The sequence below is a fragment of the Charadrius vociferus genome, unplaced genomic scaffold, assembly GCF_000708025.1.
Source record: "Charadrius vociferus isolate BGI_N301 unplaced genomic scaffold, ASM70802v2 scaffold608, whole genome shotgun sequence".
In the NCBI taxonomy this organism is placed as follows: Eukaryota; Metazoa; Chordata; class Aves; order Charadriiformes; family Charadriidae; genus Charadrius; species Charadrius vociferus.
Window position 1 is genome coordinate 805,193 of NW_009649605.1, and position 24,581 is coordinate 829,773.

Sequence of the window (24,581 nt, forward strand, 5' to 3'; positions counted from 1 at the left end):
ATGTTATTCATTCTTTGCACCCTAGCTAATTCTTGACTCCAGGACTTTGTTTCCTGTAATGTCATTGTGTACACCCAAAATGAACCAAATTTTCTCTGCCTGCATCTAATTTAAGGAAATGAAGGACTGCAGTCTTTGGAAGTCTTCTAATTTGTCCAGCATATATATATATGTATGGCTGTCGATTTAGGTGAGCTCCAAAAACCACAGGGTTTGCTGCAGGAGTTTGCAACAGGTCAGAGTTGATGAGACAAGCACAGCAGGGCCATTGTAGAAAAATATTTTGTACTTGCAATATAGCAGGCAAAATGGCAGTAATTAGCATTCGCTAATATACCACTATTTCCCCTGAAATAGGATTATTTCTATACTGGTTGTGTTTTTCTTGCGGTTCATCTGGACCACGCTAACACACCAATTACTAAACTATCTATTCTGGCACAGGATTATTATTTTTGAGCCTACCAGCATGTTTTGCTGTGGATAAAGTACAAGTTGCGGTTGCTGTTCTTTTTCCTCCTTCTTGCTGTGGGATGTTTTAGTGCTCTTTTTGGGATCTGTGCTGGACAGGCTGAAGGGCGTAGACAGAAGGAGCCTGAAGTACAGAGGAACCTTAGTGCAATTGATGAGTTTCAAACTCTGAGTCATTACCGAATCTGTCAAAACCTGGTGGAGAAATGATTCAAAACTGGTTAGTTTTAACTCCCTTGAGAGGTTTGTGATAGTCTGTCTGGTCATTCAGCACCACCAGGGATCTGAAGGACTTTACCCCAGAGCAAGCCAGTATTTTCTGCTTGTGTTTTTCAAAATTTCTTGAGTAAAAAACCAAAATACAAATAATGTAATAAAGTTTAAAAGTCTTTGAATGTCGAGGGTCACAGAAACTGACCGCACTGCTTTAAGTGACTCATGCTGCTATCAGACCTTTATGTCCTGAAAATAAGTACTTATTTTTCTACTTATGAACTCTTCTACAAAAAAAAGAGAAAGACGCGTGAGCTCAGCTTTGCTTGTTCCTGGCTAATAAGTACTTGTTGTCCTTTTGTTTTACCTACCTTGGTATGTGCAATATAGAAAATTGCAACAGGAGGCTACCGGTAATAAAAATGCATTTTAAAACCTACATGTGCATACAGCTCTGAATTCTTACAGTTGCACAGCAGTACAAACCAGCTGAATACATCAATGCGTGAAATACTTACCCCCAAAAGAGGCTGATCTGGTATAAGATCACTTGCCATCGAATAAAACACCATTCCTCCATCATGATCCATGTCTACCTTTAACCTGAGTGTAAAGAATCAGAGCTGGTCAGAGCCCTTCCCTCTGGGCTGATTCATTCTGCGAGCGCAGCAGCCCTCAGCGCGATGGTACTTACAGAGCACACCTTACAAAAGCTTCTAAGTCTATTCGTAACTGTGGAGCTTCATAGCCATCTCTGCGACGCACTTTGTTAGGCACTGTCTTTGCAAACTGACAACAAAACGAAAAGAGGAATGATGTATAAAATGATGGCACTAAAACCTGAACACCTACTTTTAGCCCGAGAGGCTGTTAGCCAAAAAGGGATTCTCCTTGACAATGTATTGCCCGTTTGTAACGATGTTGACATGATGGTAACACACAAGGAACAGCAAAAGCTAAGCAATAGTTAAACTCCAGATGGCTGTGGTTAATACAGATGCAGAGGTTTCTTCCTTGACGAGTCAGGAACATTAGGGAAGTTTTTATTAAATATTCTGTTATCTTTCATTCATTATACTTTGCACCTTTGCAATGATTCATGTCGGAGAGTAGCAGAGTAATTCATAAAACACTATTCAAGCCTCACATTAGCCTGTGAGCTGCACTTGCAGTTGTTGAAGAGGAAGTTTCCCAGAGGAGAGATATGCTGTGCAAATTCACACAGGAAGGTGGATGCAGAGCCAGGAACAGAACTCAGCAGTCCTGAGTCTCGGTCCCATTGTTAACTATTGTTATCAATAAAACCTGATGTTGTGATAGTGTTTTAAACTCTGGGCTTTTGTGTGGGGTCTACTGCGCCAGACAATGTAAGAAGACGGCGGCATTCCCACCCCTGAATGCTTCCAAACTAAAAGACAAATGCAACAAATGAACAACCCTGGTTAAGGAAGGATGTACAGGGTAGCAGGAACAGGACTGTTTATACAGACTGGCCAGGTACACGGCAGCCTGTACATAAATTACAGGAAGGGAAACGATTATTTTCTAGTCATCTTCAGACTTGCTGCGATGGTCAGTTTACCTCGTGGTCTAGGTTCATGAAACCCAGCACAAACCCTTCACACTGCACTTCAGGCACGGCCTCTGGCAGGACGCGTGGGGTGAAGGAGATGCAAACGGAGATGCTGCCACCTCCTGGAACCACCTGCAGTTGGGAGACAAGCGTTTAGCAGCGCAGGGAGCTGCCTGGGATTGCACAAGCATCCTCAGTGCCCAGCTGCTAAAAACGAGTTGCATAAGCAGCATGAAATCTCCTGGGGATGGGCTACGCTCAGGCTTGCACTGAAATGACAACATGCGACAACAAAACTGACTTAATTATTTCAGCTGCAAATGTCAGTGTAGCCACACTTTAGCATCAACACAGTTTAAGCACAGTCACAGACCAACTCCGTTAGTACACAAACAGATGTACATACCTGTTTGTTTTTAAAAATCTCCAGTTCTGGCCACTCTTACTTCATGGCTAACTCAGATGATTCTCCCACAACTGACAGCACTCACAGATACAAGAAACATTTTTTGAAGAGTTGCAAGTGTGAATTAAGAGTATTTTACAGTTCAGTTTACTCTTGGCTATTTTTTTTATTTTACAGGACAGCAGAGAATGTAATCAAATGCACTGGCCAACCACAGTTGATTTTCTGGGATTTACAGGTTGGCTAGATTCTGCTTTCTTTCAGTGCATTATGCAGGTTATGATTAAATCCTGCTATTGCCGCAGAAAAACCTTTGCCAGCTCTCTACAGAGCCAATTCACATCTAGCCGAGTTTGGAAGCTCAGGGGCCATGTGGCATGTACTGCTTTCAGGCTAGTGCTGTGCAGATGCAAACTCCCTGATTTCATGTGATCACAGGGTGAGATGTTTGGTCTTGCTGTACCTAAGTTCTGTAGAAGCAAAACTAGCTCAGCTATCCTTGCACCGCGTTCCCCTGCTCAGAGTGGTGAGGAGCATAAGAAGGCTCTGCCTAAGGTCTAGCAGGGCCAGAGGAGAGCTAGTAAGCTCTATCATAGAATCATAGGTTTAGGTTGGAAGGGACCTCAAAGATCATCGAGTTCCACCCCCCCTGCCATGGGCAGGGACAGCTCCCACTACACCAGGTAGCTCAAAGCCCCGTCCAGCCTGGCCTTGAACACTTCCAGGGATGGGGCATCCAGAGCTTCTCTGGGCAACCTGTGCCAGTGTCACACCACCCTCAAAGTGAAAAATTTCTTCCTAATATCTAATCTAAATCTTCCCTCTTCCAGTTTGAAGCCATTCCCCCTTGTCCTATCACTACATGCCCTCGTAAAAAGTCGCTCATGTCCTACAACACTGCAGGGTCTGTGCACTGTGGTCATAGAGAACTTAGTTGCTCAGCCATGGACTTAAGCCAGGTCTGGCCAGCTGTGCTGCACAAAACCTGAGCCAACAGACCTTCCTGGAATCACAGCAGAAACACGGACACCATTTCTGCAGAGCAATACCTGAATGGCTCCATAGGCATCATCTCCATTCCACATGGGCCGAGCTCGCTGCTGGCTACACCCAACAGAAGCTGCCTCCACAAAGCGGCACTTGTTTATCGGAGCTCTCTCAGCCTCAGTCCCCCCGAGCTGACTGGAGGCTTCATTGCTCTGAGATGCCATTTCTGTACTGATTTCTTTTATGTAATCTTCAGCTCGTTCTAACTTGTAACTGAAACCCTTTGGCAAAAAACTTGATTTAAGAATCAAAATTGACACACTGATGTTTTAGGCGATCCTGTCACTCATAGTTAGATCTTTCCAGTGCTGTCTTTGCTTTATCTTAGTCCTAAGGAATTTTGACGCTGTGACTCCGGTTTGCACCAGTTACTTTTGAAGTACTGTGGGTTACAACTGTTTATTCTGAAGAGTTCTTTACAGAGCACTCCTTTCCTGGCAGCCGGCTTTCCAATTCTGCCAGGTCTACTTCGCAAATCTACCCTGGTTAAATAACATGCTTCCAAAGCTCCAGGCTGGATGCCTCCCACCTACCACCGCACACTTCACTGAGGAAACCCAAGTGGGAAGACCAGAGATGCCACTCTAGAGGGCCTAGTACAACTGAACACTGAATTCCAGTCATCAGTTAACTGCTCAAATGTAGGTAAGACACTTTCTTTTTTCTGTTGACTTAGCAAACTTTTCTTATGGTCATCTTCAACATCCCAAAGCCTCCCAGCCTACTGTTTCACTGTTTGGTAGTCTCTACCCCAAACCAAACCTACCTCCTCCTCCTCTGTCTCCTCTGTCCTGCAGAAAATATTCTAAATCTAAGCACAAAGAAAATGTAAAAGCTTACTATCTGTCTCGGAGTAATGGAGTAGGGGTTGTCTGCAGGAACCCCTTCATGAGGTCGTATAAGTACAGAGACAATTTTCTGTATTGTAGGTTCTTGAGTGATGATTTCCTCCTCTTCACTGTTGGTGTCTGAAGACTGCAGGGACACAAGGGCGGGGAATGGTTAAAACTCTTACGCAGTAAAGGAGGAATGCAAGTGAAGTGTACAGGGAACTGCTGTATGGCCAGCTTCAGTTTCTTTCTTTCTGGCACAAAAGCTGGACATGTGGATGTGTCCTGTACGTGAATTTTTTCATGCATAGGTTTGCTCTCCTGAAACTGCTCCCAAACCCCTTGGGAAAAGTGCATGCTTGCGTCTTGTTCTGCCACGAGAAGCGCTCAACCATAACATCTCTGGCCCATTATACAAACCAGCACTCTAGGGCAATAACTTTCCCTTGTTGCACAAGAAAGTTTAGAGGTGTACTCAAAACAACTATGCCTTCCGAGCTGAAACAGAGAAAAGGTGATTTTAATACCTTTTCTGTAAAGCTTTTGCCACAGAATTAAACATATCCCGTATGATACCTTCTCCTTGTTACTCCCAGCCCTTCAAGACAGTAAATTGCCATATTATAATCAAACTTCATCTATAATAGATGTTACCATATTCTAACAGAGTAACCAATGTAAGTTTGGCACTGGGATAAATACCTCCAAAACATTAGCTGCAATTTGAACTTAACAGGTCAGATTCTGCTCCCTGACTACAACACAGACCGACACCATAAAGCACCCATGAGAAAAGTAGATCCATATTGAGGAGTTTTAGTTATCTTAATGCTTTCATGCAAAAATGGCATTAGTTTGTCAATGACAGTATTTTAAGAAGTATCGGATCAGCTTCTTTACCAACTTTAAGAAAAGGAGAAGCTGAAGAGCTGTTTGCTTACACCTCATTCCGGATGCTGATTGCTGATATCAATAGCCATCTACCCATGTATTGCTTTTTTGACTGTGAGAGGAACTGACATTTCTTTTAACAATCCAGCTCTTAGTTACAAGTTATATTGCATGTTATTGTTTTCAGACTTTCATGCCAAGAAACCCATCATGTATCTCAGCAGCAGTATAAAAAACAGAGTAACAGCTGACCTCATCTGTGGTTTGCGAAGCTGGATAAATGCTTCCGCAGGGAATGGCAGTTTGATCCAACTTTAACACGATCTCTGACTCTGAGTTGCTACCAATTGATGCAGTCTCATTTTCATCCATGTCCTTAGGAGGAAAAGGGTCTCCAAAGAACATCAACAGGTCCACCAGCTGTTTATCGTCTTGCTCTTGGTTGTAAATTTCCCAGTCCAGGCGGATGTCTGAATTGAAAAGGAGAAAGGACAATTACCTGCGGTCATTGAAAAGACTCATAGCTCAATTGGTACTGGAGAATCAGAATATCAAGTAACAAATTTGTGTCTAGCAACCAGATTTGTATTAAAACACATCTTAAGCTTTCCATGTTTACTGTAAACTAAAATGATTTAAAACCATGTGTGCTATCACCTTATTATAGCTTGTCTGCTCTCTAGGGCCTAAACTATACTTTTATTAACATTAAAAGGAATTACAACTATTTTGTTTGTTAAGAAAGGGTGTTTGGTGGCATTCAGAAAAAAAAAGTGTCTGATTTTTGCTCTGAAGAGCTTAAAATCTCACTCAAGAGATAAAAAGACTGAACACAAAAGAGACAGATGATGCCACTAAGAAGCAGGTAACATATCTGATTGACTGGGGCTAACACTGTGAGAGATGCACAAAACCAGGATGGAAAATCCTCAATTCCCATCGTTTCAGTGAGTGAAAACCCAGACACAGCAGGATAGGATGTGCCGTTTCATAGTAATAACGTTGAGTCAATTACATATATTCTACTACACTCTGGCTGGAGATTACATGCTTTAGTGTTGCAGAGAGCAAACTAATATTCATGGCAGTAATGCCATAATGATAAAGACTACTATGCAGATAAAGACCTGAAAATACGTACTATTGTTCTGTAGTAACCAATTTAGAAAACAGCTTAGATGCTCTCTTGTATACAGTTATTATTCTTAACAAAGAATGCCCTGATTAGGAAACACGAACGTCAGTTAATTAACATGCTAATGGGTTCTATTTTTATAACTGTAAAGAATGCGATGCAAGCGTTGATGTTTCCTGTACAAAAGTCAGTCTTACCAAAGGGAGTGGGATTGTTAAGCCGGACCTTCCGAAAGACAGGACACCCTCCAGAGACATGAGTGCCAAACCTGGGGGAGGAAATCTTGCTGTCAGTACATGCAAAAAATAAGTGAATGTCTGAAATGATTTTCCATTAAAGAATTGTTTAAACATGGAAACATATCTGGCTGCGCTGGCAGCCTGTTAAGAGTGACCATCAGGTTAACATAGTCTATACTGTGAAGTACAATATTGCTTTATTTAATCAGTCTTTTTTTTTCCAGTTTTCTTCATTTTCTCAGATGTTTCAGGGCAAACGTGTGAAGTCAGCTTTTGTGAAAGACTCTGGCAGCAGCAGCAGTGGAGTTTTTTTTTATGGTGGATAGCTAAATCCATTTTCTACGGCCCATTACAGAGCTGACATTGCAAATGCTCTTGGCTGCAGTATGACACACGATGCTAATTCCTCTGAAGTTAGAAAGAAGCAGCCGTGCTGTATAGCAGCTGGCCGAGTGTGTACTGCCCCAGCCCCCATAAACCAACCCTTACCCCTCACCCAGATGTGACTCCCCATATAGGAAGACTTAAACCTTCCCCTGCCCCTGTTTACCTCGGGGCTGCATTTCTCCTGGTCTGGGTAAAGGGACGGGGAGAAATGAACTGCAGATTACGATGAGAACTGCCACCATGTATCAGTTTCGATCATCACAGATCAGATAAGGCCAGACTGGATGAACTTCTATGACTGTAAGCCTAGAATGGTGATTGCTGGTAAACCTGAGAAGGTGTATGCAGATTCTTGTCTAATTATGCTGGCAGAGACACATGTATTGGTGTTACAGAAGCAGATACTGCACCTTGACAGTCACTTTGCTGACCTTCTCATTATATCATGAAAAGATGGGAACAAGTGCATATGTTGGCTATAGTCCAATGGTATTTAATTGTCTGACTTCTCTTATAGTATTTTGGGCTATACCTGATTATGGGTTGCTCTGTTTGTGGTCCTGTCATCTGCAGGAAGATTGGGCAGCCTTTCACAGTCATTTGCATAGGAATTAATTTAGGTTTTAAGTCTCCCACCTATTAAAAATGAATTTTTGCTATTAGAATCAAGATGAAACTTTAGTTCTCAGGGTTACAAAATTACATTCTGAAAACTGATTGGATTTTCAAATATTTTTGACTGGTTTCTTTTGACAGCACCTAATTCATATACTAATGAAAGCTCTTCTCAGCAGGAGAATGTCATACCTCATACATTCATGAGCTTCCCTGCAGCTTTTCCATACAACGGAATATATTGTATTGGTAGAGCGGAGTATTCTACTGGCCAGCTACCAAACAGATTTTATAAATCAAAACTGCTCCAGTCAGCACGTGGAAACCTCCCAGGGGATAAACGTGTTACCCCAAAAACTAAACCACGCACTTCAAGCGTAAACAATTGTTCCTTACATGTCATTGGAGGTAGCAGTATAGCAATATCTACCCTGATATTTTACAGAAGTCCTAACAAATTGAAAATGTATTTTTAACAGGAAGGAATCTAGGAAATATAATTGGTGTAAAATCTACCATAGCAATACTTCACTTGAAACTGAAGCCCCACCTACCTCACAGACAAGATCATCCTGGTACTCTCCCCACATGTTGTTGTAAGCTGTTATTTCTATGATTAGCTGCTGGAAGGCTTTAAGAGTTCCTGTGGAAGGTTGTATATGGAAAGCTACTCCCTTCCCATGAGACAGCACTGCTGCTGCAAACTCTGAAGGAACATAGCAAAGAAGCATTTGATGAATTTTGAGGAAATGGAACAATGTTAGTCTTCCAAAGAATATATAGGACCATATTTTTAGCTGGTGTTAATCAGCCTAACCTCACTGACTTCAAAAAAAACCCGGGATCATTTACCCAACCCACATTTATATCTTTTACCCAAGTTCCCTTCTACAGGGGGCCTTAATCTATTTTTTGAGAGCTAATTCTTGCAGAGATTATTTCATAGAGGGACTCCCTTCAAACAACCTGATCCAGGACACTTTGGTATATGCAAGGCACTAACTGGCTACATGAAAACACACGCTCAACTTGAGAAAAATAAGCTGGAATTTTCGCTAACTGATTATCTTTCTATTAGCAGCTGCCTGTTTTAACCTTCAACACAAAGAATGAATTACAAAGAGCAAAGCCTTTCCACATTCTGAGTCACCTCGCCTTCTAAATCAATAAGCTTGCATGGAATCTGTCAGAACAGCATTTTTCCAATTTTAAGTACTAATTCAACAGCTGAAAAGCTCTGCCGTTGTAACAGATACCAAACACTATGGCAAGGTACAAGTATGTCCAAGTTTTATTTTGGATACAGAAGACACATCCATGCTTTACAGCATTTCGCTGCCATTTCCCCCCTCCCTGGGTCTCATGTGGCTCCAAATATTATTATTTTTCAGTACAATGCATCAGAAATGATGGATGGGCTGTGCTGTAGCTTTCCACAGTGGGGAGGGTATATAAAAGGGTTTGACAGAGAAAAGCCTGCTGCAATGGTATTGGAAGACTGCGTAGGAGGGAAATAGCCAAATGTTATGCATGTCATCCATACTGTGTGCTAGGAGTGATTCTGGGAGTGAACTATCACCAGTACCACCCATCTTTGTTTCAGACTGCTGCTTTCGAGAAAAAGAAGAGGAAAGAGAAAGAAAGGGAGGGGGAGAGAGAAAGAAGGGGAGGAGAGAGGGGAAAAAGGAAGCAGAGAGAGATTGATCTAATGCGTATGCAATTTGAGATTTCAAACTCAAGAATGAACCAAGGAACTAAGTCATTTAACAGTGCAGACTTAGCCAGATACTCCAAGAATGAAATTATGTGCCTGACTGGTGCATTTGACGCCGAATATGGTAGTCAGCTGGCTTTTGGCTTCTCTCCACAGCAGGGATTAACAGCTATTCTCATACCTGACTGTGCTTTTCTGGCTGCATGTTTTGTGATGGGCCCTCTTCTTTTCACCAGGTAGCTTGAGGAGCTTGAAAAAATAAACAAATCACAACAACGTTTCTGTAAATGAGCAGGAGTCTGCTGAAGTAACAGCTCTAGCTGACACCTAAATTACTATCCATTATAACTTAAAGAAGGACTGCCTAAAGAGCATTTTTTGAAAGTAACATCCTTAGGAGCCAATCAACTTGAGAGCTGTAAGACTGCGTACAATCTAACACAACAGAGCCTTGGTTGGTGTACACCAACCTATATCTATTGGCAGAAATAGTGTTCTGCCACTTACACCCGCTAAATCTTCTGTTCTTCCATTGCAAGCTATCTGTTTCGGCAGGAAACCTCACCAACAGATTTCATTACCACAGTCAGAGTAAGAGCTTAAAAAAAGCCCACCAGAGCACTGCAGAAAGTGTATCCCGTGACAGAGGCAATAGCACTTTGTCTTGATTTCAGATTTAATCCAGACCTAAATTATTATTTGAGTCATTATACAGAAAAGCAAGACTTACAGGCAGATTTCTTGTTCTGGAGTAAGTGAATAGCCAGTGAAATACTCAGCTTCTAGTTTGAATGGAGCACTGATTCCAGTGTGATTGGTAAGAATTAGCTGACGCTTTACAATGTCTTTGAATGCAACTTCAGATCCAAAGTCCAAAAGAAGATCACACGGGCTTTGTAACATTTGTCTTTCATCACTGGCAGAAAAAGTTAGGTTAGTATTAAAACATCAGTCTTATTTTCTTATGCCACAGATAATTTCAATAGATTTTAAAACATGTAATACGCAATGTGGTTGTGATGACCAGTGTAAAAGGACCATGCAGACTACTATTTTTGTCATCAGCATTTACTTTTCTTTTTTTCACTCCTATCCACATAAGGATTTATTTTGGGTAGAATTTGTATCATGTGTAACATACCAACCTACCAAATTAAAGCCATTTATACTTGTATAAAAATATATAAAGACAAGCATATTCCAAAAGATAGTAATCATGCTACATATCAGAAAATAAAATAAGTATCAGTCAGAAATACAAAGTCAAAGAAAAGTATAGTCATCTTTCTTTATCATGTCTCTTTATCAGTGCAACAGCAAATTTAATGGTCCAAAATACAGGATCTTGCCTATAATTCTGTAATTCTAAATTCACATCTAAGAATTGAATTTGCCAATTTTGGGCATTCCAGGAAATAGTTGTTACTCACAAACATGTGAGGGACTGAAGAAGTCCCACATTTTGGTTACCAGAGAGAAAGGTAATTTTTCATGCTCTCCATACACAACAGCATCAAGGCAACTGGCAGGTTACAAGTGCCAGGAGCACAAGGGAGAACAGACACAAGACGTAAATATAAGTTTCACTAATGTGCAGTTAACTTCACACCAATTTATTATTCATGAATTAATGAATTTACAGTTGCTCATTTAATTTGTTTCAGCTAAACAATGGTGGGAGTGGAGTAGTGTTGTTCTCCAGTCTTCCCTTGGGTTTATGAAAACGCTAAATTTGGCCAGGGTGTAAACCCAGTACCTTTTCTTCGCATAGGCACCTTCAGTGAATTGTCCCAGCACATTTCACTGTCCTTGCTGCCTACAGCAGGAGGAGGAATGAAGTTTACGTGGGTAAGGCGCTTTTTCACCCTCTCTATTGTATTTTTGCGTTGGGAAGAAGTCATTTTTGTTCAGTTCAGGGGTAACCCCTTGATTTACCTGGCAACTCCACTGTAACAAGGTAATGAGTAGGTGACGTGCAATCCTTTCACTTCTCCAGAAATGCTCAGAAAGAGGGGTTCAATCATGTCTTCTATGCAACAGGAAAGTGCAAGGTCTTTCAGCTCACCCTTAAAAGGAGAAGAGTCAAGTTTCTTTGTGAATGAAGCAAACAGAGAGGAAAGGCAGCCTCATTAAGAATTTTTTTTTTAGAAACTCTGTATAAACTTCAGTGGACTAAAACAAGAACTACAATAGAATTGTGAAAAGATTTACTGAATTGTTTTAAGTGCATTTTCTGCCAGCATCAGATTTGCTTAGAAGGCAGTACCAAGGTAAAAAAATGTGGCTGTTTCTTGGCTTTGTACCTGTATCAGTCTATAAGCCTAAAACTGCTCCATTAGTGATTTCTGACACACTACAAGTCTTGAAATTCTAAGTGTTAATCACTTCCAGTCATGCTTAAGTAATCTTCCAAAACTAAGGTTTTATTTCTACCTGGGTTTAAAACAGGCCTTGTAGGATGAATTACGTGGCCCAGTTACACCAGTACTCTGGCTAATTCAACACTACTATTCTTTCTTGCCTTATCAATACATGAATTGGTGTACACTGCATAAAATAATAGATGGGATTCAGCTCCAGATTCAGAGTTCTAAATGTGACTGTCTAGATGCGAGCCCTTGAGTTCATCTATAAAGGTGAACTCCAAATAAGAGCTCTAAATCTCCACCGATTCATTAATAGTACTTGGGCATTTAGCTCACCCACAATGCGGACAAACTTTCTTGTAGGTGGCTCGGATGGCATTCAGTTCCCCAGCCACACACAAAAGCGCCCTTTCAGATGCCCAGTGTGTCCTGTTGAGCCTCCAGTTTTCCATGAAGAAAGTTCAAGTTTACTGGGATCTTGTGCCACATATGCCAGACATACATGGGTATCTGAGATTTTCAGGGGCATCTCTGATAGTACTGAACACCTACTTTTAAGTGAATAAATTAAACTCAGGTCTCCAGTGACTATAGTGGGAACTAATACACCACACCTATAGCAAGCTCTTTTATTTAGTTGCATTAAATCAGCTGTTTGAATGCCTCTATAAAGTCGATGGCTGAATGCCTGAAGTTTGTTAACGCTGCAGTCTATGCCCTATTTTGCAGACTCTCAGTCCCATCAGCCCCTTTTAAGTTTTCAAATATCAAAATGTCATGAGCCCAGTTGCATTCAGAAAAACAAATGTAAACTATATACGCTGGTCTGCTACATTTCATTTGGGATAATCCAAAGTGAGCATCTTTATGCTCTAAGAAAAGTGATAAGCATTAAGAGTAATTGAATAGGTGTTCCAGAAAGAAAGAAAACAAGAACAGTTGGGAAACAAAGAGGCAGGGTAGAAAATTGCACACCATGTGGACTGATCTAGTTCTCGCCTTCAACCATGGTTACCTCTAAAGCAAAGCAATTTCAGGGATATTCTACGAAAAAAGGAGAGTATAATATTTTGTATATAAAAATCCTTCCTTTTGCCAGATGGAGGTGAGATGAGAATGCCAGTGTTGCTGTTCTGATAAATTTGTAAACTTACCACGATGTTAGCTGACAGCTCTATGCAGAATTCTTTTTCTTCATTTGGGCCTAAGGTGCCACTGGCTGGGGAGACAGTGGTGGAGCAGAAAGCTGCCTGGCTTCCAATGAGCTGCCGAACAGAAAGGACAGACATTCAGTTAACTCTCTTAATTCATTAACACTGATCCTTTCAGATTTTCTCTTCAGATCAAAGAGGACTATAAGAACAGAGTTATTCTCAGGTTTAGAACGCTTTTAGGTAGCAACACATAGAGTTTGCTGAGACGATGCTTGCTTTACGATTCCCCCATGGTTGAGAACCCCCATGGTTCACATCTCTCCTATGGAGAAAGGCTTAGGAACTTGGGTCTCTTTAGTCTAGAGAAAAGAAGATTGAGGGGGGATCTTATTAATACTTACAAATACTTAAAGGGAGGATGCCAGGGGGATGGGAACAGTCTTTTTTCAGTGGCGCCCAGTGATAGGATGAGGGGTAATGGGCATAAACTTGAACATAGGAAGTTCCATCTTAACATGAGAAGGAACTTCTTTACTTTGAGGGTAGTGGAGCACTGGAACAGGCTCCCCAGAGAGGTGGTGGAGTCTCCCACTCTGGAGACATTCAAAACCCGCCTGGACGCTGTCCTGTGCAACGTGCTGTAGGTGACCCTGCTCTGGCAGGGGGGTTGGACTAGATGATCTCCAGAGGTCCCTTCCAACCCTAACCATTCTGTGATTCTGTGAGAAGATCCCCATGTCACATTTATTCCAAATGATTTCAGGTGCCCAACTAAGGCATCTGGGCTGGGAACAGAGTCACTGTCATCCCTTGCACAGTCACAAGCCTTTCCAGGGTTAAGTCAACCAATCTGATATTGGAGCAGGACCCTACAGGTGCCATCTCTCCACTGACTACAGAGGTGGCCTACAGAGACAATCCTGGTGTTTGCAGCTTCCCTAATTGACACATGGGCATGAATCCAGTGGTTCAACTCGGTTGCTCACATGCAAACATCAGATGCCATGTAAAATGCTGCGGATATCCCTTCTAGGCTCCAGCTGTTCCAAAACGTTTTCCCATAGGTCGTATATCATCCACACGCTCAGCTAGGATGTCTTGGGCACCTAACGACATCTCAGGTGGCACTGACTGCTTTTGTGTAGGCAACCGAGCTGAACCCTGGATGTCAGAGTAGATCTGAACGACCAAAGATTTCACAGCAGGATTCAGCTTACAGGCTAATTAACCTAATTGTATGCATAGTGGGCATCAACACTACCATTGTAGCCAACAGACATCCAGTTAGTATGTGCTAGAGAGTATTCTGCAGACCAAAGTATGTGTCCTTTTTAGGGGGAGCTGAACACTTCTCTGGACTCCATCGATGTATAGATGAGATAGGATTCAGTTGCCTAAACACAGGCAAATAGGGTAGCCAAGCCAAACAAGTGTGGCGGGCTGGTGTGACAGGAGTTACAAGAGACCCCACTTCTTGAGTGACACCTGCAGGTGAGGAAGAACGCTCTACAGCACCCACAGTGCCACTAGACATATTCTAGCAACTGACTTCCTGCTCAGACTTCCATTGACTGAAAAGAGTTCAGACCATAGCTTACATACCAACATTAAATTTAGGGGTCCTAATCTGTGAGCTGAATCCCACTCAGAATGTAAAATTTAAGCAAAATTTAGACACAATTCAAAAGCACCATTGTTTCTTTGCTCTACTGAATTAAATGCAAACCCTAAACTGCCATAGTACTTTGTTTAATACTCTGGTAGCTTACATCCTATTTCCCGTCATATCTCTGCCCACCCATTCTCCCGGGGATGACCCACAGACAGTAAGAGCACATTAATATCAACTGGTAGACAATCTTTTCAAGGCTTGTCTCAAGTTGAAGTCCTGCTCATAAGCCAGTAAACAGGAATCACTACTCTACGGATACATCAGAAAAGCTTTTAAGAGCAGTATGTATTTTGATAGAAATTACAATTTCATCCCTGCTGTATTCTTCATCTATCAGAAGTGCATTTACCTTTCCCCATAAGTATTTTGCTGGCAGCAGTGTCTGGTTAAAAAGTTTGCTGGTTGCTTTGGCAGGAACTCCAGTATAAATTTCAGTGAATACTAGATGACTAGATATCAGGCACACTTGGGGGGTCTGAACTTCAACAAAAACAGGAAGATGACTGGAAATAAACACACAGATGGTCTATTGTTATCGTTAATGAAATGTGCTAGACATACAACAGCACACTGGAAAGAATGATGATTATGTTTATTTAGCAATATTAGTGATTGGATAGTTCATTGATAGGTTACACAACCCCATTCTGAGTTCCTGCTACATATTTTTGTTTTAGGAGATAAAACTACCAAAAGTGAAAGTCACATTTAAATCTCAGGAAAAAACAAAGCAGAACGCCACTTTCCCCCTTACCTTCCTTCTCCATTTTCTACGTCTAGTTCTAATACTGTCTGGAGGCGCTGGCGCAGCGATGATGTGAACTGAACTGACACACTGCATATACCCAAAGGAGGTATTTCTCCAGCAGATGGTTGGATCGTAAAGGGAGATACCTAGGAGAGGGGAGAAGAAACAGAAATTTCTTTGACACCTGCAAAACAAGTATAAAATGCTGAAGCCACACAATCTGATTAGGACTTGCAGGTACCTAGTTTTTCCCTCAGACATGTCATTTCTCTCTGCCCCTGGAGTCCCACCTGGGCTGATTTCAGTAAGCACAGTTCTCCTTCTATGGGGACAGGTAATAAAAAGGCAATGACCTAGCAGAAGGGTAGTCAGAGCCAAGGGCATAACAGGGATGCCTGTGCTTGGAGTGAGGGGGAATGTGAAGGAGCGGCAGTCAGCAGCAGTTTCTCCTCCCAAGTGGAGGGGCTGAGCAGCAGCTATGTGAAGTGCCACAAATTGGAGAGATTCTTGGACAGAAGACAAAGAAAGAGGGGCTGGAGGAGTCAGAAAGAGCATCAGTGTGGGACGGGGGCTGGAGAGGTTCAGGAAAGGAAAGGGGTAGCTCTTGTGCAGGGGGAATGGAGCACTTGATCTACAATCTTCACTGGTATATGAATGAGCTCTGGGATGACAAGGCTCAAGAACTTGTGGGGATACAGTACAACTTCTCACAGGCTTCCATCTCCTGATGGTCAATGGAAAGTTCCTGCTTAACAACTCCGCTCTTCATTCCAAAACTGACAGTCTGTCCAGAAAAACAGAACATCTGAGCAGCATTTAGACCAATTTTGCCATGAAACAACTCAATTCCTTGCATTTATGTAAAGAGGCCTACAGGAAGAATTTGGCCTTTCATTACAACAAAAAGCACTTACCCCAGAGTCCGGATTTCCTCACTTCCCTTTAATGAATAACACCAAGGATAAATCTAGGTACAAAGCCCACTGTGTGCCACAAATAATCAAAATAAGTGTTTTGCCTTCCTTTTCTTTTTCTTTCTTTTTTTTTTTTTTTTTTTTTTGTAACGTTAGGAATATGTGATGGTCTGCAGATAACAGCTCCCACTCAAATCTTTGCCACCAGTATTACCTCCAAGCTGCTTTAGTTATTTCACGTGAAATGCTGGAATGAGCTCTGAAGTCAAAGACTGGAATGGACTGCATTTGATGCATCACAGTCTAGATAATACTAAACAATAGTTTCAGTATTCATTGTGGACAAAAGTTATTTTGGGACACACCTGTGTGTTTCAAAGCTATTGTTTAAAGCAAAAAGGCCCGATCCAGTAGGCGCTGAGATTCTTGTCCGAGATGCTGATGTGGGTGTGTGGGAGGAGTGTTTAGCAGCCTCAGTTCTGATAAAGTCTTACCCTCTTATTTGTATCAGCAGCAGCTGATCTAGTTCCTGTCATACAGGAAATACTCCATGTCTCTTTGGATCAGGCTGGCAGGGGATTTGTAATAAACGAAAATAGAGAAAAATTGCAAAGCAGCATTTAATCTCAAAAGAACTTGTGCACTTACGGAACTGGGCAGAACCACAGAATCACAGGATGGTCAGGGTTGGAAGGGACCTCTGGAGATCATCTAGTCCAACCCCCCTGCCAGAGCAGGGTCACCTACAACAGGTTGCACAGGACGGTGTCCAGGCGGGTTTTGAATGTCTCCAGAGTGGGAGACTCCACAACCTCTCTGGGCAGCCTGTTCCAGTGCTCCACTACCCTCAAAGTAAAGAAGTTCCTCCTCAATTTCATAAGAAGTCACAGGAATTAGAACTTTTGATATCTGGAATAAACATTACAAGTCCTAAGCATAAGGAAGAATTGGCTAAAGAGGGAGCATAGCCAGGTATAGCAGTGACTTACCTCTTCATTCCTTTCAGCGAGACAAACCTGACTTTCTTGCATTCTCCATTGTGCCGGCAGCTGACACAGATTTTTAATCTCAAAGGTTCTTAGCATGCTCTCACCCTGCTTAGTCAAACCAAACTGGAGTGATGGAGCATCAATACAAAGAAGTGGACCCTAGGACACCAGGAAACAGATGTCAGAATGGACACTTCTGCCAATCCTGCCTAATTAAGAAGCATACATTATCTAAGATTAACATTCAATTTCACAGAGAATAGGAGAAAGCAAACGCATTGCGTGTAATGCAGAAAAAATCTTATTGTCATGGGAGTATCAACATTGCCTCAATAGTTACTAAACAGCAAAAATACCTCCTGTTTGCAACTGCTTTAGATTTGTCACGCCTTTGAGAGACAAAAAGCTTTATATGGAGAGTGGCCAGGCCCCACAGCTAGTCATCCTGCAACGCATAACGTTCCTTACCTTAAAAGCAGCCTCAACGTGCAGCACAACTGGCTCTGGGCAGTGTTCAATTTCACACTGCAGGTTACGGCTGATGCACCCAGGTTTGCTTCCAGTAATTGCCAGTTCAAATTCACAGCATTTGTTCATATCTAGAAAAGAAAAATTCAGGGTCCTGTCTCACCCTTTTGCAAAGAAACTGCCTGCTGCAAGCCTGTTATTTAAGGTCGTGGAAGCAAATTAAGTCTCCTGCTGGCTCTGGTGGGCTGGGGATCGGGTCTTGTTTTGCAGATTGCATTACAGCGCTCTGTGACTTTTCTCTTCCACTCATACCAATTTAAATATTTCTGTCATTAATTGATGCTTGCAAATCACAGAAAATTTACCTATGATGCCAGTATGAGGTTCGACTTCCATGATGTCACAGGGTATGGCTCTCTCCCATGTGTACTTGATCCGTGATTTGCTGTTATTCCACATCTAAAACAATTAAAATTAATGAGACAATTAATGCACTTTACGCTTTCATAGCAACAAGCCAATTTGCTGAGAGTACTGATGCACTGCAAACTAGGTATTGCAAGTCTTACATCACATACTGTGCAAAATCTAACCATATCCTGATCATCACTAAATGTTACAACCTACTAATATACCTTGAATCTAGCTACAACATACTGTATCATCACCTGAATCTTGAAAAAAACTGAGCACAGTAAGAGTGGAAAGGCACAGAACTTCATCTAACCTCTGACTCGAACAGTACTAATCCAATGCCATGCATTAACTACTGTTATTTTCATGATAACCCTGTGTCCTCCCTTTCCTTTCTCCTCTGTGATTTAAAAAAAGGACAAGAAGAAGTAGGATTCACCTGACTGGATTTCAGATGTCTGCAAAATAGATAAGAGCTCTACATCTGACCTCATCTCCTAGGAATTTTCTTTTCTGAAAACAGAGCCAATTAGACAGTGCTGGGAGCAATTCCTCTGACCTATTTTAGCCTGTGGGATGAGATGAATCACCCCCTGGACGATGCCAACCAGATCTCCAAGGACTCTAAGGAAGGCTTAGAGCAGGTAGCTCAGATGTGGAGATCTATGCTGAAAGCACTGTATTTAGTCAGATGAACTCAGTGGCTACCTTCACACTAGTGAAGGTATTTTCTGAAACTTAAAGAAAATCCATTAACCATTCTTTATTATATTTGAAACCTTTTACACTTTCCCCCCATTTTTCAAAAATGTTACAAACCTTCAAAGCTTAAACTTCAAATCCTTCTTTTGAGAGCAGGATGTGTTTGCCAAAGGATCTGTTTGTGAGGGAGATGCAAGCTCTTGAAATCTTTGGCCTGCTCTGCAGACCTATTCAGACATTATTTCTTAATTGCAGCAAATAACTTTGTTCTTTGAAGCACAATTATCATTAAGCACAGTTCAAATTCTTATATTTTTAAGACTAGGAAAAACAATTGGAAAGTGTGAGGAATGGAATTATATTATTATTAAGTGACTTAACTACCCATACCACACCTTCAGCTATACTGGATTACTGGAAAGTATGAAATGGCTGTCTTAAGCTGAAAAAGTACTTCTAGGAAGAAAAAGCATAAAACTAAACGCTGATTTATCAGTATCTTCAAGGAAAAATGGGAAGACCATTAACTAGGAAATGTCTCCCTGCCTGGCTCTTGCTAACAGGCTTATTTTTCCCAAGGATCAAAAGGACCCTGATTTATAGTGAAGAGGACACTGTGTGAGTGAACAATTGCAGCAGCAGTCTGTCCCATAATGATCAAACAGAAATTATCAGAACCTGCAGGAAAGAATAAGGTCTAGCAAGGTACAGCATATGTGACTTCTGTAGCTCTTCTGTGCTTGCTGTAGTTCTTTGAATGAACAGTGCCTCTGTTATGAAGTAATTTAATCATCCATTGGCTACTCCCCCCAACTGGAAAACTTTTACAATACAGGAGTGACAAAGTGATAAACAACAGATTTGTGACCCAGAAAAACATTTAGAAGGGTAAAACTGTGGTGTCAAACCTGAGAGATGAAAAAAGAACAAAGCCTGCTGCCTGGAGTGTAGGGCTAAGGAGGCTTGCTAGGGAATTCAGTACAGATTCTCCCGGAGTCAGAGTCTCCTTTCAAAATATTTAAGAAAAACTAAAATAACATGGTTTGTCTGATATCTTCTAATAACACCTATGACATCTAGTGACACAAAGCACATGATAACAAGGAAATCAAAAGCAAACAAACCTTAAATGTTTTTCTGACTTTTACACCAATAAAGTTTTCTCCAGGAACAATAACGGCATACGGTTCCAGAAGAAGATGAATTGGTTCTGTAGATCCTTTAACTTCTATTTCCAGTGCTATTACATCCTCTGCTTTGTATGTTGGGATGTTTTGAAGCATCCCCTCTTTTACTAAACTTTGGGAGGAAATATAGTAGAATTATTAAGCATCTTAAACTCATGTTTAAACTGCATCCCATCTTTTAATTGCCAGATCAAAACTGAAAATCATCAAAAGTGTCTCAACTACAGACTGCCTGTGTGCAGTTAGCTCAGGCTGGGGACAATTAAAAACTGGAAAAATGACAGTAGTTCTTTAGTGTATTCTAGTAGTCCCAGTCTGTTCACAAAGAAGCATGTAAGTCATAGACTGCTGCGACAAACAGTAATGACAGGAAAACCTGCTGGAAATCTCAGCTGGGAAATAAACAGACAAAATGACAGTATTATTTTTTCCAAGAGAGATGCAGCCCTAGCTAGGGCTAAGGCATGTGTTCAGACATGCAGGAAGATCACAGAGAGACTCTTTGTACCACAATTAGTTTTGCAGATAAAATCCTTTATAATTGTCAGTCCACCATCACCAGAAAGATGAAGAATCCCAGCAACTTAATGTAACAGCATAGCTAAAATGTGGGTACACATCTTACCAGGAAATACTGTTTCTCAGCTTACCAAGGTGATTCTGGGATGTCCCTCAGTACCATCTGAATCACACTGTGATAACTCTTCAGCTATACAGATGAAGAAGGAGAGGATTTTAATGTCAAGTAATCAATTATGTTGAGGATTTTAAAAAGATGAAAAAGTAGTTTACATTTAAAGGATGAACTATCATCATTGGAGTTCTAAGCTCTGATAAACAATATTCAAACTCTAAAGATCCTAAAAGAAAACATGTTTGACTGCAAAACATTAAGCCAGATTCTGATCTCATGGTGTATAGTTCCAAGAAAAATACTCATTTTTGACATGTCTGTTATTATTTCCCTAGTATATTGCATACTACACACAAGCATCTGCAAAGACTCCCCAAATTAAGATCAGTACTGCTGTACTAACTTAAAGTTTCTTCTAAGCGCTCCAGGGTGTTTAGCTTAATTGACCATCAATCTGTTTTTAAGTAAAACCCACTACTTTTCTGTCATGGGAAAAGAGGATGCCTTCTATATTCTAATGGAGAAAAAAAAAGGAAACACAGAAGCAGGCCTTAAACTTGAAAGGCTTCGCTTGTTTATAGAAAGATATTAATTTAAGTGCATATATTAATTTAATATGTTTTTGTTAACAAATTAAAATCTTTAAAACATCATTAATATATCTTTCTATTAACTAATTAAGTATTTTAAAAACCCAGTTAGTTTCTCTTCCACGCTTATTTCAGGTATTCCTGTGTCTGTCAATCAGCACAGCATGGGATATTCCCACTCTTGAGCTTACTTTAGATCGAATTTCTTTAAATACAGTGAGCTCATACTCTTTATTTACACGAACGGCAGAGCTGATACTAGGACAGCAGTCACTGGTACAGCTGCATTCAAACATTGTTGCACCCCTCTTTATGCACAGCTGCATACCATCATTTCTCTGCCAAAGGCGGCTACTACCCCCTTAATTTACCACACAGCTGTTCATAGGACACATTTCAGCCCCAAAAAACTACACTTGGAAACAGTTTAAATAATCACTGTTTGCTAACCAAACTTATTTAGGCTCCAGCAGGTATGGGGCACATCCCTAAAGCAGCTCGCTCAGCAGATGGGAAAGGTCAGGGGATTGTGGAGGAGCTGGGAATGTGAGAATGGTAACTTCACCAGCCAGCACAGCTGCAGCTATGAGGACGTGTCCACAGTTTCAGTGTAAACTTAATTGTGTCCAATCAGTACCAAAAATGACATGAGATCAGGAACTGTCTCATATTTTGTAGTCAAAACATGTTTTCTTTTAGTAACTTTTTACATTTTGAACACTGTTTATCAGAGCATAGTACCGGCTAATTAAATTTAGAAAGCAGCACAGCAAGGATTTTATGACTTGCATAAAAATACACAGCTGGAGTTTGTAGATAGGAGGGAATCACAAGCCATACCTCCTGTGGACTGTAAGTGAGAATAAACTCATGATCAGCATGGGGAAGCAAAACTCCCTGCTCAGGATTTAGGGAGAACGCTGACTCTGTGTCTCGATTGTATTTGAGCTTCGTAAAGTCTGCAGTTTCTTCTGGTATTAATGGTTTCAGATTAGGTTTTATTATCTGCCAGTAGAAAGGAAGTTCTACGTGTCTGCGAAGAGATCAACAAACAACAAAAAGCTATAATGAAAAAAATTTGACATTTTTGAGTAAGATATTGTGAGAAAATTTTCAGTTCCTTTTTCCATGTAGGGAATTCCTCTCCTTAAAAATTACAAGGGCTAGACATACCAGTTTTTGCAAGCTACAAAGCTGATGAGGCAGCATAGAGTCAGAGTAGATAAATTGTACAAAGAACAAGGTAACATATAGAAGTAAATTATATAAATATGTAAGATATATTAACACTTTCTTGCCTTATTTAACTTGTCATGTAATGCAGCTTCTAGGAAATTCTACAATTCTTTTTTCAAGAATCTGAGTTCAAGAGGACAATTCCTGCTGATATCAGTATGTTTGCATTGGATCACTGCTGATGATCTACATAACATTCTGAGTTTAATCCAAGTGCAAGCTGTGGTCTTTAACATATCAAGAAACACAGGGGCTCCAGCTAAGATTATAGCAATGGCTCTGCAATACTCTTCATAATCCAGGAAAGGTTGCTTAAATGGGTTGCTTCAGCAGAATAGTATTCCATGGAATGCGTTCATGGGTTTTAAAACCTTGCTCCTACTGACCTCAAAAGCTTTGCCTTACTAAGCGGAGGAAGAACACTGGAATTTGAAAGTGAGTATCAATGACATAAAACTGAACATGTACAATTTCTTGTATTGCTTTCTCTAACACTAGAAAGTTCTCTCTTTCCTGCTTCTGTGGAGTTCAGTCTCAGCCTGTTCACCTTTGTTTCATACAAACGCTGACACCAGATGTGCAGAGACTGCTGTCAGGATTATAAAACAGAGAAAATGTGTAAACTGGCATAGTCACATCCTTCATCAGTTTACAGTATCCAGTTCACTGAATCACACTTTCTATATCCAAGCATCCTTAAAAGCATCTATTTCCTTGCACTATGAAAGGAAAAGAGTACAAAGCGATTAGCTCAGTTGCGCAAGTATACATTGCAGACATGTAAAGTTAGATAAATCCCATCTTGATGACCCCGTTAAATATTTCCTGCAACTATCCATATTTATGAATCTTTTGCAGTTGTAGATATATCTATACTGAGGCAAATATATTGACCATGGCAGTGTATGAACTATATATAATGTTCCTGCTCTTACAACCATATCCCCGAACCTTAATTACAAAACAATGGAGGAAAAAGAAGTAAGGCTTCTGCACAAAGTTTATCAAGTGCATGAAGGTTTCTCCAGCTTGACAGAGGATGGTATCACAAACGAGATCCCCACCAGTATGTTCAGACTGCAGAGCATTACTCTATTAATAGTAGCTACGTACGTAGAGTTTCTTATAACCAATTTCTTCTCCTCGGTGGTGTGTGGGTTTTGGGGGTCAAATCGTATGAGATGCTGTGCTGTTACATCAGTAACTTCACCGAGTTCAGGTTTGCTTTCTCCACCTGTGACGAACAAAAGCTCCAGAGCTATCAGCTGTCCAGCCCCTTGAAAAAATAAGTAGGTGTTACTGTTTACCCTCTGGCTATTAACATTGTTCATATTACTCATTAACAGCAAATGCCAGTAATGGCTATTACTGATTACATCTGGTGTTTCCTCAAGTTTCAGAACTCCAATGTGTTAATTGTACAATATTTTCCTCATGTTCTTTGTTTGTCAATGTATATCAATAGAGATCTTCTCTTCATGAATTTAACAGATTTGTATTTCAGGGCCACAACCTCAGCTCACTTACATCAGCATCATTTCACTGAAGTGCGCAGAATGCTTGCAATGGTTGATAAAGTGGCTCCCAGATGTTTTGAGCAGTATATTAAAATAAAAGTAAGCAGCAAATGCACTATTCAAAAATTTCCAAAGGAAATGTCTGTAATAAAGTGATTGCATAGACTACAAGTCAAGCCTAATGTTATAGCATTCGCAATTACATTACAGGACAAGCACTAACATTTACAAGAACTTCAACTGGTTTCATTAGCTAATCCAAAACCTGCCTGTCTCTCCAGAATACCCTAATCCAAGATGTGCCCTAAGTTTGCCTCACACACAAATGTATTTCTGCCCTGTTCAAGCTGAAGTTTTATAGTTTGTCATGTAATCTTATTGATACAAAAGCTTAAGAAATGAATTGCATCTGACTACAGGTGTTCTTTTCTGCTACTTGGTGACACTTTACTTTTGGATTTCTGGCTAC

The 24,581-nt window shown here is 40.8% G+C and overlaps 1 protein-coding gene across 1 annotated transcript in view; it reads right to left on the reverse strand.

The window, feature by feature from the left end:
- DLEC1 (deleted in lung and esophageal cancer 1) overlaps window positions 1-24,581 on the reverse strand; it is a gene marked incomplete at its 5' end in the record, with an annotated part of 35,284 nt that overhangs the window by 4,711 nt on the left and 5,992 nt on the right. Inside the window, 22 exons of the mRNA XM_009890483.1 lie at window positions 466-666; window positions 1,203-1,287; window positions 1,379-1,473; window positions 2,267-2,389; window positions 4,551-4,685; window positions 5,684-5,901; window positions 6,764-6,834; window positions 7,725-7,828; window positions 8,362-8,513; window positions 9,703-9,770; window positions 10,252-10,437; window positions 11,457-11,587; window positions 13,042-13,152; window positions 15,063-15,216; window positions 15,468-15,607; window positions 17,365-17,523; window positions 17,833-17,963; window positions 18,198-18,291; window positions 20,073-20,247; window positions 20,786-20,844; window positions 22,200-22,392; window positions 23,709-23,871. Of these exons, the coding sequence (XP_009888785.1) occupies window positions 466-666; window positions 1,203-1,287; window positions 1,379-1,473; window positions 2,267-2,389; window positions 4,551-4,685; window positions 5,684-5,901; window positions 6,764-6,834; window positions 7,725-7,828; window positions 8,362-8,513; window positions 9,703-9,770; window positions 10,252-10,437; window positions 11,457-11,587; window positions 13,042-13,152; window positions 15,063-15,216; window positions 15,468-15,607; window positions 17,365-17,523; window positions 17,833-17,963; window positions 18,198-18,291; window positions 20,073-20,247; window positions 20,786-20,844; window positions 22,200-22,392; window positions 23,709-23,871 (2,948 nt within the window). The remainder of the gene's footprint in view (window positions 1-465; window positions 667-1,202; window positions 1,288-1,378; window positions 1,474-2,266; window positions 2,390-4,550; window positions 4,686-5,683; window positions 5,902-6,763; window positions 6,835-7,724; window positions 7,829-8,361; window positions 8,514-9,702; window positions 9,771-10,251; window positions 10,438-11,456; window positions 11,588-13,041; window positions 13,153-15,062; window positions 15,217-15,467; window positions 15,608-17,364; window positions 17,524-17,832; window positions 17,964-18,197; window positions 18,292-20,072; window positions 20,248-20,785; window positions 20,845-22,199; window positions 22,393-23,708; window positions 23,872-24,581) is intronic.